Consider the following 17403-nt stretch of genomic DNA (forward strand, 5'->3'; position numbering starts at 1 on the left):
GAGGAGAGAGCATATCTGGGGACCCTCGGCCCAGACCCAGAGCTGCGGATGCCAGGCAGGTGCTGCCAGGCCCAGCACTGTGGAGAGGAGCCACATTGCAGCTTACTGAGGGGGAGCTGGGTGGGCTCCCTCCACGCCCGGCCCCTCTCCTGCCCCCCTCCCCATTCCTCCCTCTCTGGGGCGCTGACCTTTGAGCACCCCTAAAGTCTCTAGCTGATTTCTGTCAGCTACCTCCTCAACCATCCCCGGGAGACATGGCTGAGAGGCAAGGGCTAGGGGCTGGCAGCTCTCCAGAGGGCCAGAGCCTCCCAGGTGGTGCACGGGAGGATGGCAGGGGGCTCTGTAGATAGTGAGGACAGCTGACCCCCTGCCCGGGGGTGGCATTTCTAGGAAACTTGGGGGAACATGGCTGGAGTACAGGGCAAGGGTTGAGGCGGTGCAGAGCAGAGGGGTGGAGGGACGGCTGGGAGGGTCCCCGGGCAGCTCCCCAGCACCTGGGCAAGGTGCCTGGAGGCAGGCAGGGGGCTGAGGTGGAGACTGGCGGGGCAGGCCGCAGGTAGGACTGCTGGGCTGGGGTCCCAAGGAGGGACTGTCCAGCAAGGGTCCTGCTGTGAGTGAGGACCCCTGGCCCAGGGGAACTGAGTCCTAAGAGGAAGGCTGGCTGGGCGGCACTGCCCACAGCCCCAGGGTGCGGGGGGCACTTCCAGCAGGGGCCTCGGGGTGAGTGTGGAGAGGCGGGTGGGGCAGCGGGTCTCAGGCAAGGAACCTCTGCGTGGTCAGTGCCTGCTGGGCTGCTGTGTCCCAGGCCCCTGGGCACCAGGTCAGGAGGGCTGGTGCTGAGGAGGAGAGGAGGCGCCCCACCAGTGCTGCTGGGGTAGGGCTCCAGCTGGACCCAGGTGGGCGGTGGAGGTGACACCCAGGACCGGCTGGACCGCTCGCAGCGTCCTGTGGACCCTGTCTAAGTGACTGCCCTGGGTGGGCAGCAGAGGTGGGCTCTGCAGGAGGACACACGAGCCTGGTGAGGACACTGGCTGGCCCACAGTGTGAGCTTCCTGCCCCAGGGCAAGCCCTTGACCCAGGAGCCGGTCGGCCAGGCCAGACTCCTCCTGGAGGCTCAGTGGACTCCAAGCCCTGGGGGCAGGGGCTGCTCCAGAGGAGGCCCACTCGCTTCCTGCAGCTCTGCAGGCATATCCAGCTTGGGTCTGTCCACCCAGGTGTCCACCCTGTGCCCACCCTGCGCCCAGGGAGGCCAGTGGCCAGACCAGGGGGCCTGGGAGCAGAACCCCCTGCCGCTGCCTGCAGCAGCGTGCGTGTCCACACGCCTTCCATACGGACACAGGACGAGGTGCTGTCCGCCTTCTGCTCCAGCACATTTTATTAAAAAGGAAAAGGAGAGAAAAAGAAAGAAAAATAAACGGGAGTCTCCCAGGAGGACCACACACAGTGGCGGGGTGGCCGCAGCGCAGGGCTGGCCCAGCTGGCGGGCTGCAGCCCACGGCCCTGCAAACCCCGGCCACGCAGCAGGGCCCTGGTGGAATTCGGGTCGCTGGTCCCCTTTGGGTTCCTCAGGCCTCTGCTGTCCAGAGCTGCTCTAGGGTCAGGGGCCAGCGAGGCCCGTCTCCTTGGTGGGTTCTGGAGGGGCCTGAGTCATAACCCGCGCCAGCAGCCCTGGCACTGGTGGGGACCCCGCCCCCGGCTGCACATTCTCCCTCCGGTCGCCGCCCTGGGTCCATCCGCTCCACCTCTGCAGCCATGACTGGACACCAGGAGGCCCCAGGACTGGGCAGGGCCACAGCCCGATCCTGACCCTGTGGGGCCAAGGTCAGGGGCCTGGTGGAGAGTCTGTCCCCGTGCCCTGATGTCCCACCCCCCGCCTCCTCCCCAGGCTGTGCACCCCTAGGCCTGACGGAACCCAGGAAGCCCCTCTGGGGACCCTTTAGGGGGAGCGGGGAGTGGGGAGGGGGCTGGGGAGGATCTGGGGAGCCCCCAGCCCACAGTGAGTGGAGTGTGGCTTCCGGCCCCTTGGTGAACAACCGTGGTGTGGTGGGTAGAGCCGGCGCCCCCGAGGGGCCTGCCGGTCATGCTTCAGGAGACAATCACTGGGCCGCCTGGAAAAAATGTCCTCATTGTGAATATAAACAGATGTTCCTGGAAACGTCCGGGTCCCAGTCAACACATGAGATTTCCATCAGACTTTTTATTAATCAGAAGGTATTTGTTGTCGACTCACCCTGCCTGATCCCCCGACGTCCTGGGACAGTGGGACAGGCTGGGCCAGGGACTGTCAGCCCAGGGGCTCCTGCCTCCCCTCCGCTCAGGAATCCACAGGGCCCAGCCCGGGGCCCAGCCGGGGCCCTTGGCTCCTGCAGGGGCCAGGACGGTCCCAGGCTCCCGCCTGCCCCTCTCCCGCTCCAGACAAGACCAGCTGCTTCCAGAGGTCCTGGGCAACTCAGCGGTGATCTCTTTTATGGGGTGGGAGACTCGTAAAGAACCAAGAGCCCCACTTAGCAGCTGAGAAGCTTGGCTGGCTGCACAGCAGGAGGAGAGGCAGGCTGAGTCCTGGGGGGTCAGGAGGAGGGAGCGGAGGTGGAAGGAGAGGGTGACCTGAGGGGGCTCTGGGGAGGGAGGGGGGCCTGGGGGCAGAGGGCTGGGGAGGGGAGCCCTGGAGGAGGGGCAGGGGGTGCTGGGGGCTAAGAGGAGTCCTATTGGGGGAGGCTGAGGGTCAGGTGGAGCCCTAGGAGGGAGGGGAGGCCTGGGCGGGCAGGAGCCTGCAGGCAGGGGTGAGAGGGAGGGGACAAGCTGGGGGTGGGCCCTAGACTGCAGCCCTGGGCCTCTCCCTCCCCAGGCCCTGGGGCCCTGGGTGTGCATCACAGCCTGTGGGTGGTGGCCGGGCCTCAGCAGTCAGGAGGCTGGGAACTGACCTTCACTCCCAGGCAGCGCGCGCAGGGATGGAGGCACACACTTGCTGGCTCTGTGGGGCTGGGCAGGGACCTGAGAGACTGCGCTGTCCAGTGGCTGGGGTACCTCCTGCCCTCACGCCTAATCCTGGCCCAGCCTGGGGTCTCGGCCCTTGGCAGCAAAGCTCGGCTGGGCCACCCCGGAGGGCCGGGCAGGTCGCCTGGCACTCTGCCAGCTGGTGTCCGCGGCCCTCCATGTCTGGGCTTGCAGGGCTGCAGGCCACCCTGGCCCTGCAAGAACCCTTCTGCCCCCGAGACGCATGGCCGGTAAGGAGCACCGTGTGACGGCTCTTGACCAGCTCCAGACGCAGCGTCAGAGCATCCGTTTGGAGGGGCAGCTCTGTTTTGGCCATTAAGTCACTGAGGGGAGGCAGGGAGGTGAGCCCCTGGCCTGTGTCTGGTGGGTGAGGTGCCAGCATGGCCCAGCTGGGGCCTCTGGAGCAGACACGTGCCCCTGGGATCATGGGGAGGAGCCAGGGAGGGGGCCACTCGGGCCTCAGTCTCCTCTTCTGGCCAGGGAAAACAGATTCACTCAGCCAGCTGGCCAGGATCGAGCTGGGCCAGGTGGGCCTGGGGACTTCCTGCACCAAGCAGAGGAGCAGAGTCCCCTCCAGCTCCTGGCTGCCCCTATGGGGACCGAGATGCCTGCCTTCTGTTCTGGACCTAGGCGCTGCCCACTGCCGGGCCCTCCCCATCTGGGCCCCTGACGGCTTGGCCAGCAGGACCTCACTGCTGTGGGTGAGGAAGCTGGCTGGCCCCACAGTGGGGCCCTGGCTTGCAGGCCTGCTGGCACATCAGGGGCCAGGCCAGAGTGGATGCTGTGGACCCTCCCTCGCTCTGAAAGGCTGGGTGGGGCCATTTCTCATCCTAGAACCCAGGACGCACCAACAGTTCCCAGAAGCAGGAAGGACTTGGGATGGGAAGTGGGATACAACAGAGCCCAGTTCACAGCTCCCCGATCCATAGAGCTTCAGAGTGACAGTTCATGTAGAACCCTATCTGCACTGTCCTGCTCAGCAAAATCCCCAGTCCAAGCCGAGCGCAGCAACGCGGAGGCCAGGTGGTCACATGAAGGACAGGGGAGGAGGAGTCCTGGGAGGCGCCCTGGAGGACAGAGGAGGAGGAGGAGTCTGGGAGGCTCCCTGGAGGACAGGGGAGGAGGAGTCCTGGGAGGCGCCCTGGAGGACAGAGGAGGAGGAGTCCTGAGAGGTGCCCTGGAGGACAGGGGAGGACGGGTCATCCTGGGGAGGTCCACTGGAGGACAGGGGAGGAGGGATCTCTGTCCCCACTCTGGACTGGGGCCTGAACCCAGGGATGCCCTTCCCACTTAGCTGTCCCCAGCCTCTTGGTTGTTATTCGCTTGCTCCTTGGGGAGGCTGGCTTGGAGGTTGTGGGCCTCCTTTTGCTGCCTCCTGAGCAGCTTGTGCCCTGTGTCCTCCAGGGAGGAGGACTCCATCTCCCATCCTCTGCTCCCCACCCTGGCTCCCCACCCCCTGTGGTGGGATCTGAGCCCTCTGATCGTGGGGTCTCTTGGGGACCTGCGGGTGGCCCACGGAGGCGTTCCGGATGGTCCTCCCCACTGGAATGGCCCAGACGGGACAACTCATCCCAGGGCTGACTGGGCGCTGTCTGGTGTCGCCTTGGACCCCTGGTCTCATCAGCACCCTCTGCTCTGGGGTGGAGCAGGGCCAGGCTGGACAGGGTGGTGTGGGAGGTTAGTGCAGCTGGCTGACCGGCCATTGCTGAGTAGCCTCCTGGAGGGTCTCCCCAGAGTGTCCTCTGGGAAAGGAGACTGTGCTGGACCACAGAGGGTCCCTCCCACTCCCTCCCTGGGACCACCAGGTGGAGCTGTCCATGCTGGACACATGCATCTTGTGCCCAGGACCAGGGTCAGCTGTCCCGGACCTGCTGCTGCTCACGCCCGTGTGGATTCTGTGTCCTGCAACGACTGAGTTGTTCTGAGGCTTACCACTGCCTGTGTCGAGTCTCCAAGCGAAGTGGAGGCGTTGTGGGAGGAGGCGACCACTTCTCGCGAGGCTGGATGCTTCCTTGGTGGCCTGGCCCTGCACCTCGGGCGGGCGCTGCGTGGCCAGGGAAAGCTAGCATTCTCTGTTCACACGTTCAAGCCTACAGAGATGAGCTTCGAAGATGCAGGAACGTACAATTCGCAGACTTTGCGATGTGTACCCAGCACATCCCAGCAGACTGGCCCTCCATCACCTGCTGTCGGGTGTCAGAGTTGGCCTCCCGGCCTTCCACCCACTTGTGCCGCACGGTTGCTGTTAGAAGGTGGCAGGGGAGAAGGGGCAGCCCCACGCTGTGGGCAGGAGCGGGAGCCAGGCCGGCCATCGGAGAGGCATGGAGGCTCCCAAGGGACTCCTGGAGAAAGGACCCAGGGTCCTGTCCCTGGGCATTTGCCCAAAGGACACGAGGCCAGGGTGTCGGCGAGATGCCTGCCCAGCTGGGTCCACAGCAGCCCAGGCGGGTGGGGAGCACAAAGGCAGTCATGTGGACCTCCAGCAACAAGAGGGTCGAGTCCTGCCCTGGTGGCCACGCGCAGGGGCTGGGCTCTTCATGAAACACGCCCGGCGCCCGAGGGCGGGAGCGCACTCTCAGGTACTGGCAGTGGCACCATGACCTGGAGGGACGGCAGCCAGGACAGCAGTGGGCAGGGCCTGGAAGGGCGGGGCCGGAGGGGGAGGGGCCCAGAGCAGGGACCCTCCGCTCTGAGCACACCCGCCAACCAGAAAGAAATGATGACAGGGCAAAAGTCTGTGTGCAGGACCCGCCAGCCACCCACCAGCCAGTCCACGGCACCCGCCTGTGTGCCGCCAAGTGTGTCCACTGAAAGGCAAATATGTGTTTGAAAAGAAAATGCTACAGCTTCTGCGTGCCCCTCCACTTCAGGAGGGCGAATCTCCTAGCTCCAGGGAGGGTCCTGACCACAGCAGTGCAGGTGGGCCCAGGGGAAGTCACTCTGACTCAGGGCAGGGCTGGGAGGATTTGGATGGACGGTGTCAAGGGAGGCTGCCTTTGTCTGTCTTCTGTTACTATGTCAGGAGGCTTGAGGCTGGGTGGCTTTCTAAAGAAAAGAGGTTTCACCAGGCTTGGTGGCACAGGCCCGTAATCCCAGTGACTCCAGAGACTGACAGGAGGATCACAAGTTCAAAGCCAGGCTCAGCAACTAAGCGAGACCCTGTTTCAAGAAAAAAAATTAAAAGGGCTGGGGATAGGCCTCAGTGGTAGAGTGCCCTTGGGCTCAACCCCAGGCGGCACAGAAGAGAAAGAGGTCTGCTTCCGCTTAGTTCTGCTGGTCCAAGACCAGGGGACACACCCGCGGAGTCCTGTGACGGTCACCACGCAGCAGGACGGGAGTGCACGTGTGTCCCCCAGTCTCCCTAGTGTCCCGTGTCTTCAGAAGCCACCAGGACTCTTCCTGGGGTGCCACACTGCTGGCCTTACCCCAGTCGGTGGTCTCCCGAAGGCCGCAGCTCTGAGCACCTCCTGGGGGGCCGACCTTAACGGGACACGCAGCAGGGGCAGCCCTGACACCGGGAGGCACACGGGGGACCCGGCCCTGCCGGGGTCAGGAGAGCAGGATGTACCCCGGCTGGCCGGGGTGGCAGCAGGGTGTTCAGCCATGTGGAGCCCACCCTGTCTGTGCAGCCAGAGCCGCAGCGGGAGCATCCGTGCAGCTCGGAGGCAACACTGGCCAGGACTCAGGAGCAGACACAGGCGCCCAGGGCTGGCCAGGGCCCGCTCAGGCAGTACGGCGTCCCTCAGGAGCCTGGCCTGGCCCTGCGCTGGGCCCTCTGGACGCCTGTGCTCTGAAGACCTCCTGTTGGGGGCTCTGCGATGCTCAGAGCCCAGGTCCTGGCCGCTGGCGCCCCTGAGCTCCGCGCCCCGCAGAGGCCGCTCCTCGCACCAGCTCCCAGGAGGCAGAGAGCGCAGAGAGCAGGCCCCTCCACCCCTTCACCATGCAGGCCCAGGGCCGCCCCGCCTCCTGGAGGCCAGAGAAGCGCCCCTGGTGCAGGAGAGGCAGGGGCCACCACGCAGCTGCCGCTTCGGAGTCCTCGCAGGAAGCCATGAGCTGGGAATCAGGAACGAGAGGCCCAGCCGCGAGGAGTGTGGACCTGTGGCTCGGGTGCCACCAAGTCCTTGAGCACACATGCGGGGCTGGGGGCGTGAGGCGGGCACCACCGAGCACACGCACTCGAGGGCCCCGGAGCAGGGCTGAGGCGGGGTCAGAGGTCAAGGCCAGCCTGGGCAACGTGGAGAGAACCTGCCTCAAGGGCTGGGGGCCGGAGGCAGGCAGGCTTGAGCACCCGCGAGGCCCCCGTGACCCCACGGCAGAGCTGTGGGCCCTGGGCCGGGCGGCCTGGGGCGGCTGCTTCCCACAGGCAGCGGGGGGCTCGGTCCGGACGCTGCGTGCACAGGGCGGCTGAGAGCCCCTTGGCACCACCGAGGGTCCAGTGTGCCCTCTGCTTCATCAGGTGCTGGCAGGCGCCGAGCCCAGCCTGGGCAGCAGCCTCTACGCTGCTCCGGGCCACCTGTCCAGTTCCAGGTGCGCAGCACTGCCCCTTCCCTGTTGGGGTGCCGCCGCGCCCTGGCTGTGCTCCAGGAAGACACACTCATGCGCACCCTCCCCCAGTGGGCCCCCAAAGTGCCCACGGCTCCCAGGGCCCAGCGTGGATGGACATGGAGCAGGTCAGGCCAGGGGAAGGACTCGGACGTGGCCACAGCTGCTCATGACTGACCGTGGCCCAAGTGCACGTGACTATCGGATTTAAAGACCTCAGCTCTGTGCACACACCACTAGAGCCATCAGCGGAGCGTCGTTCCGGTTTTGTGCCAGAAAACAAGCCCCGGGGCAGCAGAGAGGTCATCCGCTTCCTGTCTTCCCGGGGCTGTGCCTGGGCACACAGAGGTGTCCCTGATGGGCGGCTTGGGTCGCGTTTGTGTTTTGAAGTGCTGCTCAGCCGTGTGGCCGCAGTGACCTCTGCCTGGCTGGGGTCGTATGGTCTCGGCTCCACTGGACTTGGGCGCCTTCAGGAGCTTACGTGACACTTGCCACCCACCGATCCCACAGAGGGGCCCAACAGGTGGCCAGCTCTACCCACTGCTCCCTCCGTCCGCACGAGCAGACGCCAGTTATCCAGTCTGGCAGCTGAACTGCAGCATCCATGTGGAACGATTCAGGTCTTCCGAACTGGCTGTCCCATAAACGACCCTCAGTGAGTCCATCCCTGGGCATTCTCGTCTGCTTTGTTACAAAGTTGGAGATCCACTTATCTAGGTTCAGAAGGGAAAAGCCTCTTTCCTCTGTCCTCAGGGTCTTCTCAGCCGTCCACTGCGCCCTGGCTCGGTGGCGGGGTGGGCCTGTGTCCAAGCTGTCCTCACACCACAGAGACCTCTTTCTTGCTGTGCTGTTCTTTAGGGATGCTCTGGTCTGGGAGTGGCCCTTGAAGTCTGTGTGTTGGAAACTCAGTCTCCAAGGTCATGTGCTGGTGGTCTGTGGAGGGACCGGGTTGGGACCCTGCTGTCACCAGGGCACTAGTGGGCCGAGGTGGGCTCTCTGGTACCCTGTAAGGGCCACGGACGCCCTCCCCAGGTCGTGGTGTGCAGGAAGCCCTCGGCAAGAGCCCTGCTCCTGAGGAGCCCATGCTCCTGGGCTCCAGTGTCCAGGGCCAAGAGCCAGGTGAACCTCTATTCTGTCCACTGCCTGCCTGCCTTTTTTCCCTTCCTCCCTCCCCTCCCCCTCCTCCCGCTCCCCTCCCCCTCCCCCTTCCTCCTTCCTCCCTCCCCTCCTCCTTCCTCCCTCCCCCTTCCTCCCTCCCCTCCTCCTTCCTCCCTTCCTCCCTCCCCTCCCCCTCCCCCCTCCTCCTCCTCCTACCTCCCCCTTCCTCCTTCCTCCCTCCCCTCCTCCTCCTCCTTCCTCCCCTCCCCCTTCCTCCCCCCCCCCTCCCCCTTCCTCCCCTCTCCCTCCCCCTCCCCCTCCCCCTGCGGGGGGGTTACTCAGGATTACACCCAGGGTTGCTTCATCACTGAACCACAGCCCCAGCTGGTTGCCCAGCTGGGCCGCGACCTTGTGGTCCTCCTGGCCCAGCCTTCTAAGCACCAGGGATGACAGGTGTGTGCCAGCAGGCGCGGCTACCCTCTGCTCTTCCTAAGTTCCCCGTCTGTAGTATTCGGTCACAGTAACTCCCATTCCTCAGGCTGCGGCCCTGCCAGCTGGCTGGTCTGAGGCTGTCTCAGGCCTGCTGAGCCCTCTGCGCTGTGGTGGTCTCCTCTGGCTCTTCACGGCGGAGTCTCGGGCAGCACTTCCGGGGTCCCTGACACCTCCTGGGGGTGGCAGTGCTGCTGTCCTCCAGCCGCACACGTGGCCCTGGAGGCAGAGCCGCCCGGTCCTGACCGGAGCGCTGCGGATGGCTCACCAGAGGCAAGGCTGTCGGGTCCCTGACTGCCATCTTATTTCCTTATTTCCCTGGAAACGGGTTCTGAATGTATCCAAGGCCTTCGGAGGACACCCGCGCGGCAGCGCAGCCAGTGCTGTGGTGACCGCGCGCCTCCGCCTGCTGAGCTCCAGGGCCCTGGTGCCGCCCACTCTGGACACGCGGGGGGATGGGCGTTCCCGCCAGCTGGTGGCCTCGCTCTCCGTGGGCTGCAGGCGCCCTGTGGCCCACGCTCACCGCAGGCCCGGATGTGCAGACTTCGCCCCAGCTGCGGGGCAGTGGCCGGGCAGCTCTGGAGTTGGGGCCAGGTGCCACTCTAGAGGAACTATCCCAGCCCAGCGCTTCCCTGGAGAGGGACGCTTTCACAGGGCTTGGTCCACTTGAACCTTCTGCTAATTTTGTTTTAAAAAAATTCCCTAAAAGGGAAGTCAAGTGTCTTTACACAGAATCAGGTAACATCTTTTACGATTTCTCACGCCGGCTGTTTCAGGGGCTCTTTCCTCATGTCATTTCTTTTCTTTTTCTTTTTTCCAGTGTTAGAGGTTGAACTCAGGGCCTTGCACATGCTAGGCAAGAGCTCTTCCACTGAGCTACATGCCCAGTCCTTATCATTTTATTTTGAGACAGGGCCTTGCTAAGCTGCTGAGGGTCTTGCCAAGCTGTTGAAGCTGGCCTCAAATTTGCGATCCTCCTGCCTCAGCCTCCCAAGTCACTGGGCTCATAGGTATGGGCCAAGGCACCCAGCTCCTCTTGGCCATTTCTTTTTTGTGTTCATTTCTTTCTTCATTAGGTTAGTAAACCCCTTCCCTCCACCACTACACACAATTTTAGATTTTTTCTTTTTTAAAAGCAGCCTTTTGAAATACAGTTGTCCCTCAGCATCCTTGAGGATTTGTTCTGGGACCCCCAACGGGTACCAAGATTCAAGTGCTTGTGTAAAAGTCACGCTAACCCAGGCAGTCATCTCTCGGTGGCTTAGGACACGAATACAATGTAATGTTCTGTCAGCAGCTGTTATACTGTATCCATTAGGAAACAGCAAGAAAAACAGGATTGTTTGTGTAAGTAGAGACAAAATTTGGGGGAGGAGTATTTTCCCTCTGAAGCTGGTGGAACTGGGGTGCTGGACTCATGGACAGGCTGATGGACTGTCAGCTGTGGTATTTTTTTAGTTTCTGCATGTATCCTTCTAGTTCCTTCCTTGGACCCACCTACTCTCAGCTCAGGCGTTCGTTTTCAACCTGGATGTTTAAATGTCTTCAAGAACTCCTTTCTGTTAGCAGGTTTGAATATTCAAACAATGCCCTTCCCTCTGGCCTCCGCTCTGGCCACAGCCCTTGGACTCAAGATGCCCTGGGCAGTCCTTCCCACAAAGGCTCCGTTTGGTCTGGGCTTCTCACTCCGCGCTGTGGGCGCGGCCTCACCCGCAGGCGCTGTACGGGGCACGGTGGGCCCTTACTCTGCACGGACACTCGCTCTTTGAGGAATCTGCTGCAACCCGGGGCAGAAAGACGGTGCAGAAGCGCGGAGATGCTTGCTCCACAGACGTTTAATGACCTTGCTCAGAGCTAAGCGAGGCCTGGGCTGTCCCGCTCCCTCGCCTCTGCCCTCCCAGGCAGCCCCTAAGCCGCCCCTGGCAGGCCAGCCTCTGAACCCGACCTCTGGCCTCACCCGGCTCTGGAGAGACTGCCAGGGGGAGCGTGGGGACCGGGGCAGGGCTTCAAGGGGACAGAAACAGGGCAGCAACCATGAGGAAGCCTCGGGGAGGTCTCCGCCCTCACAACACTAACAGGCCCCCCAGAGTGGCCACAAGGACACCAATGGGGACCCCCAGAAGGGGGCAGAGAGCAGGGACTGGCTGAGGAGGCAGGGGTGTGGCCTCTATGTTATACCGGATCCAGTCTGAGAAATGGGAGACGCGGGCATACACTCCAGGGTACAAGGGCTGGGTACACCCGCGGCCCCAGCTCACGATGCCGATCTGCAGCCATGTGTGGTTGGATTCACACACCAGTGGGCCCCCAGAGTCACCCTGCAAAGGAGGCGGGTCTTCCGTCACCGGGGTCCAGCGCCTGCCTCTGAGGTCCCACTCCTCACCCCCGCCCCCGCCCGGCCACAGCTGGCCCAGAGCCGCAGGGAGAGGCCCACGGCAGGTAGGAGGCCCACGGCCACCCGGGGCCCTGCCCAGCCCCAATGCCAGCTCGTCGGTGGACACACCTCACACACAGTCCTCACGTTCCAGATGTCCCCGGCACACAGCATGTCGGGCAGGATGTAAGACGAGTACTTGTACAGCAGTGCACACAGGGCCCTGGGGATCAGCGGCAGCTGGGCTTCCTGGAGCTCACTGGAGGTGTGACCTGTGGCGGGGGCAGAGGGGCAGCCAGGTGAGCTCCTGGTGGACAGCAGGCAGGGGTGGCACACAGCCCACCTGGCAGAGGACCCCACTGCTTCCTGCTTCTCGTGATCTGCCCTGAGCTACCTTGCTGCGTGACCACGCCCCACCCAGTGGCCCAGCAGGAGAGGTTGGTGAGGTCCACGTCTGGAGGTGCCAGGCACACGGGGAGGACGGAGTCGGAGAACACGATGCGGCTCTTCAGCTGCACCAGGGCCACATCAGCCCCCACCGGGTGGAACTTCTCGTAGGCGGGGTGCAGGATCACCTGGTTCACCTCGAACCACTGGGTGTGCTCGCTGGCGGTCAGGAGGTTGACGATGCCCACATACATGTCGAAGATTTCGATGCTCTTGTCCCTGTCGCCAGAGGGAAAGCCACTGCACCTAGTTCCGGCGCCACGAGCCCGCAGACAGAGCACCAAGCTAGAACCAGCTCCTACCTACAGCCTGGGGGGCAGGGACCCGCGAGTGCCCACTCAGGCCAGGGGCCACTGGCCAACTGCCGTACAAGCCGGGGGCCCAGGCACACGAACCCCCTCTTAGCCACGGCCTGGACAGCAGCACGCTTCCGCGGCCGGCAGATGGCCACCGGGGTCTTGCCCCCGTGCACCAGGCAGCTGCTGTGGACCTGACCGTCTGAGGCTTGGTGGGCAGGCCCATGTGCAGGCGACAGGCCGTGCTCCGGTTGGCATCAGTGAGTCTGGTGGGCAGTCTCTAGCGTGGGGACCTCACTGCAGAGGGTCATCTGAGGAGGAGGCTGCAGGTGTGGGGCGGGACCGCGAGTGGCGACCTTCTCTGCAGAGCCCGGTCACGAGGCGGACGCTGCCCCGCGGCGGACGGGCGCGGGCGCTCGGCTCCCGCCCTCACCTGCCGAAGCAGTGCGCGGCCGACAGCACCCAGTACTCGTTGAGGATGGAGCCGCCGCACACGTGGAAGCCGGCGTACTGCACGCTGACCTGCCACGGCCACTTCCTCTGCGGCGCGGGCGCGCCGCCCAGGATCCTGCCCTGCACCGCGCGCCGGCCACAGGCTGGGGAGAGACAGGCAGAGTGGGCGCGCCGGCCGCGCCAGGGCCGGGCCGCCCGCGCCCGGGAGGGACCTACCCACGGCGCCGCTCAGGGAGACCCCCGAGCCGGCCGGCTGCCGGTGGGCCGCGGCCGCGACCCGGGCCGGGGGCGTCAGCAGGAGCGGCAGCCCGAGCAGCACGAACCGCAGGGCAGAGCGTCGGGATGCGCCCGGGCCCGAGGCGGGGGCGGCCATGAGGCCGAGGCGCGTGCGCAGCGGGAGGGCCCGGACGGCGCCCCTGGAGGCGAGCGCGCGGGACGCGTGCGCGCCGCGCGAGACCGACGCCCCCCGCCGGCGCTGCGGGGCGGCCTTCCACCCGCAGCGACCCGGATCTGCCCGCCGGGGCTGAGAAGGTGCCCCCAGGCCCGCGTGCCCCGCTGCGGCAGGCTCCGTGCGGCCAGTGGCCGATACCCGGCCGGCTGCGAAAACCTTGCTTAAGAGCCGAGGCTTCATTTACACGCAGTGAGATGCGCCCCTCCTAGCCGACAGCCTTGTTAGCAAGAAACCAGATTTATAAGGATTAAGAATGAGAAAAATCAGTGCAGTTCCAACCCAAATCCTGGCACGGTCCTTAAATGCACTCTGCAAGCTGGTCTCAAAAGTCGTGATTCGTGCTGGGTGCAGTGGGGAAGGTCCGTAATCCCATGCCCAGGGAGGTAAGGCAGGAGGATCTCATGTTCAAAGTCAGCCTCAGCAACTTAGCGACACCCTCTCTCAAAATAAAAAATAAGGAAATAAAAGGGCAGGGAATGTGGCTCAGTGACTCAGCGCCTTTGGGTTCAATCCTCAGTAAATATTTAAAAAATTATAAATCATGCAGAAGGGCAAAAATTTAAGAAGAATAAGGCAGATAAAATTTCCCTACAAGATACCAAATTTTATTATGATTCTGCAGTAATTAAAACATCAGTGGAGCATCAGCTGGGCCAGAAAGTTAACAGATATTGCAAGTATCTTCATGAGTTCAAGTTGCTATGACAAAATACCACAGACTGGGCGACATATAAACAACAGAAATTCATTCTGCATGTTCTGGAGGCTGGAAGTAGATGATTGGGGATCCAGCATGGTCAGGGACTAGGGAGGGCCCTCCTGGGCTGCGAACTGTTGCCTGTGGGTGCTGACCTCACATGGTGGGGACAGGGTGAGGTACTGTCTGGGGTCGTGACCTAATCACCTCTCAGAGACCCCACTTCTGGATACCATCACACAGGGAGTTAGGAATTCAACCTATGAATTTGGGGAAGACACAAATATTCATTTTATTATAGGAATGAAGCCCAGACTTAGACCTTTATAGATACACACCTGATTGCAGTGGTGTGTTAGGTCACTTTCCATCACTGTGACAAACTACCTGAGAAAATCAACTTTAAAAAGGAAAGATTTATTTTGGATCATGGTTTTAGAGATTTCAATTGATGGTCACTTGGTCTATTGCCTTGGACAAAGGTCCAAGGCAACATCGTGGCAGGGGACTTACGGTGGAGCAGTTGCTCATGTCATGGTAGCTAGGAAGCAAAGAAAGAGGAAGGAAGGGGCCAAGGACAAGTTAGTGCCTTCAAGGTCACATGCCCAGATACTGCTTCCAAGTAGACCCACCCCCTAAAGTCCCTTCTCAAGAGTGCCACCAGCAGGAGACCAGGCCTTCCTTGGGGGACACTTCATATCCACACCAAAACAATGACAAAACAGAAAGCCACCTCCAGAATCAGGAGACACTTAAGAGGCGGTGAGGACTCACCAGAACAAGACCTGGTGACCTGGTGAGCATGGAGAGCCAATGACCACCCCATCTGAGTGGTTCTGCCCTGTCAGAGACCGTGGCCACACATCTGTCCTTTTTGCCATCTTGTGAGGCTACGGAAACAAAACAGGAGTCAGCACCCACCAAGGCATGAACTGTGGTCGACCACACCTGCTTGTGGCTGACATCAAAAAGGGACACACCCCAGGAATAAGGTGAATCCGGGTGAACCAGCCCTTTAAGGGCCACAGCCCAGCTTTGAGTCATCTGGGAAGCTCAGACCTTGAACATGGAAAATCTCAAGTTCTCAAGCCCTGAGTGCAATAGAAGGTCATGCCGAGTGGCTGGTGTGCCCGTGCGCCTAGGACCAGAGAGGACTCTTCTGAGGGCAAGGGCAGCGTCACCCTCAGCCTTCACGTGTCTCTGGGAATGAAGTTCAACCTCCTTTCCAGCACACAAGCAAAGGACCAGAAGCTGAGATGCACACCATGACGGAGAACCAGCAGACAGACAGACATAAAGAAAGCAGGTGCTCCAGTTACCAGCCAGAAGACAGGCACCAGCAGCTCCTCAGGGGCAAGCTCCAGGGGCGGGGCCAGGCTTGTCAACGTTTTGCAACGACTGGAATCTGTAAGTTTGACCAAGGAGAATGTAAAAAGAACCATCATGGAAATTTCAGAAACGAAAGGCCCAAAACCAGAATTCATAAACCACTGAATTGTTTTGATGACCGCTGAGACCCGAGCAAGAGCGAACCCAGGAACTTGGTGTGTCATGAGGACGACCCACAATGGGAAGAAGATGCTCCAGAAAAAAGTGACTGTGCTTTGTGCTATACGCACACAACTTTAAGAAAGAAAAGTGCTGCTTTTGTTCTGATTTTTAAAAATAAAACAATAAGGCCATGATGTGTTAACAGGACCAGAATGATCCCCCACCTGAAAACAACTCCCCCAAAAATTAATGAAGGAAGGAGTTTTTAAGACCCAAACACCAGGCAGTCGATGACTGTGATCCCAGAGAGACGGGAGGCAGTGCACAGGGGTCCATGCTTGTGCAGTTTCCAGGACAAGAAGCGACTCAGATGGAGCTCGCAGAGGCCTGACCAGAGGAGAAGTGAGAGCCAGAAGGCCGGTGGTCGGGCTCTCCAGAGAGCCTCAGGAGGAAGAAAGGACAGAGAGGACCCTGGGCATTGGAGAGGGCGGAGCCTCAGGAAGAAGAGAGGACAGAGAGGACCCTGGGCATTGGAGAGGGCGGAGCCTCAGGAGGAAGAAAGGACAGAGAGGACCCTGGGCATTGGAGAGGGCGGAGCCTCAGGAGGAAGAAAGGACAGAGAGGACCCTGGGCATTGGAGAGGGCGGAGCCTCAGGAGGAAGAAAGGACAGAGAGGACCCTGGGCATTGGAGAGGGCGGAGCCTCAGGAAGAAGAGAGGACAGAGAGGACTCTGGGACACTGGAGAGGGCGGAGCCTCAGGAGGAAGAGAGGACAGAGAGGACCCTGGGTATTGGAGAGGGCGGAGCCTCAGGAGGAAGAGAGGACAGAGAGGACCCTGGGCATTGGAGAGGGCGGAGCCTCAGGAGGAAGAGAGGACAGAGAGGACCCTGGGCATTGGAGAGGGCGGAGCCTCAGGAGGAAGAGAGGACAGAGAGGACCCTGGGCATTGGAGAGGGCGGAGCCTCAGGAGCAAGAGAGGACAGAGAGGACCCTGGGCATTGGAGAGGGCGGAGCCTCAGGAGGAAGAGAGGACAGAGAGGACCCTGGGCATTGGAGAGGGCGGAGCCTCAGGAAGAAGAGAGGACAGAGAGGACCCTGGGCATTGGAGAGGGCGGAGCCTCAGGAGGAAGAGAGGACAGAGAGGACCCTGGGCATTGGAGAGGGCGGAGCCTCAGGAGGAAGAAAGGACAGAGAGGACCCTGGGCATTGGAGAGGGCGGAGCCTCAGGAGGAAGAGAGGACAGAGAGGACCCTGGGCATTGGAGAGGGCGGAGCCTCAGGAAGAAGAGAGGACAGAGAGGACTCTGGGACACTGGAGAGGGCGGAGCCTCAGGAGGAAGAGAGGACAGAGAGGACCCTGGGTATTGGAGAGGGCGGAGCCTCAGGAGGAAGAGAGGACAGAGAGGACCCTGGGCATTGGAGAGGGCGGAGCCTCAGGAGGAAGAGAGGACAGAGAGGACCCTGGGCATTGGAGAGGGCGGAGCCTCAGGAGGAAGAGAGGACAGAGAGGACCCTGGGCATTGGAGAGGGCGGAGCCTCAGGAGCAAGAGAGGACAGAGAGGACCCTGGGCATTGGAGAGGGCGGAGCCTCAGGAGGAAGAGAGGACAGAGAGGACCCTGGGCATTGGAGAGGGCGGAGCCTCAGGAGCAAGAGAGGACAGAGAGGACCCTGGGCATTGGAGAGGGCGGAGCCTCAGGAGCAAGAGAGGACAGAGAGGACCCTGGGCATTGGAGAGGGTGCCTTTGTGTTCTCTGCCCAGTGTGTGTCACACAAGCATGTGACAAAACCACCCAAGGATGGAGAGAGAATCTCCAGGAGAGGAAGTGGAAAGCCACCCAGTGTGAACAGGCAGGTGGGAAAGGGTCTTTGCTCACTTTACTAAAAAAAGCCCACGTATCAGAAATAAATAAAATAAAATAAGTAAAATAAATAAAGGGATCTTTACTAAGCACAGAGATCATGCCAATGAAAAGGTGTTGTGTGAAAGTCAGAGGACATTAGATAGCTCAACTATATTTCAGGGGACTCTGTGACACTCTGAAACTAAGCATTTGATTCACATTCCCACAT

At 61.8% G+C, this 17403-nt stretch overlaps 1 protein-coding gene across 1 annotated transcript; it reads right to left on the minus strand.

The window, feature by feature from the left end:
• Window positions 1-5084: 5084 nt before the first annotated feature.
• On the minus strand, window positions 5085-13324 carry PRSS38 (serine protease 38; the record flags this gene model as incomplete). The annotated part of the gene is made up of 7 exons (XM_079143804.1): window positions 5085-5236; window positions 6611-6885; window positions 11200-11441; window positions 11627-11769; window positions 11892-12163; window positions 12674-12836; window positions 12910-13324. 7 exons carry the CDS (start codon window positions 13322-13324, stop codon window positions 5085-5087), a joined length of 1662 nt encoding a protein of 553 aa, XP_078999930.1.
• Window positions 13325-17403: the final 4079 nt, after the last annotated feature.

The sequence above is a fragment of the Sciurus vulgaris genome (assembly GCF_902686455.1).
Source record: "Sciurus vulgaris genome assembly, chromosome: 6".
Lineage (NCBI taxonomy): Eukaryota > Metazoa > Chordata > Mammalia > Rodentia > Sciuridae > Sciurus > Sciurus vulgaris.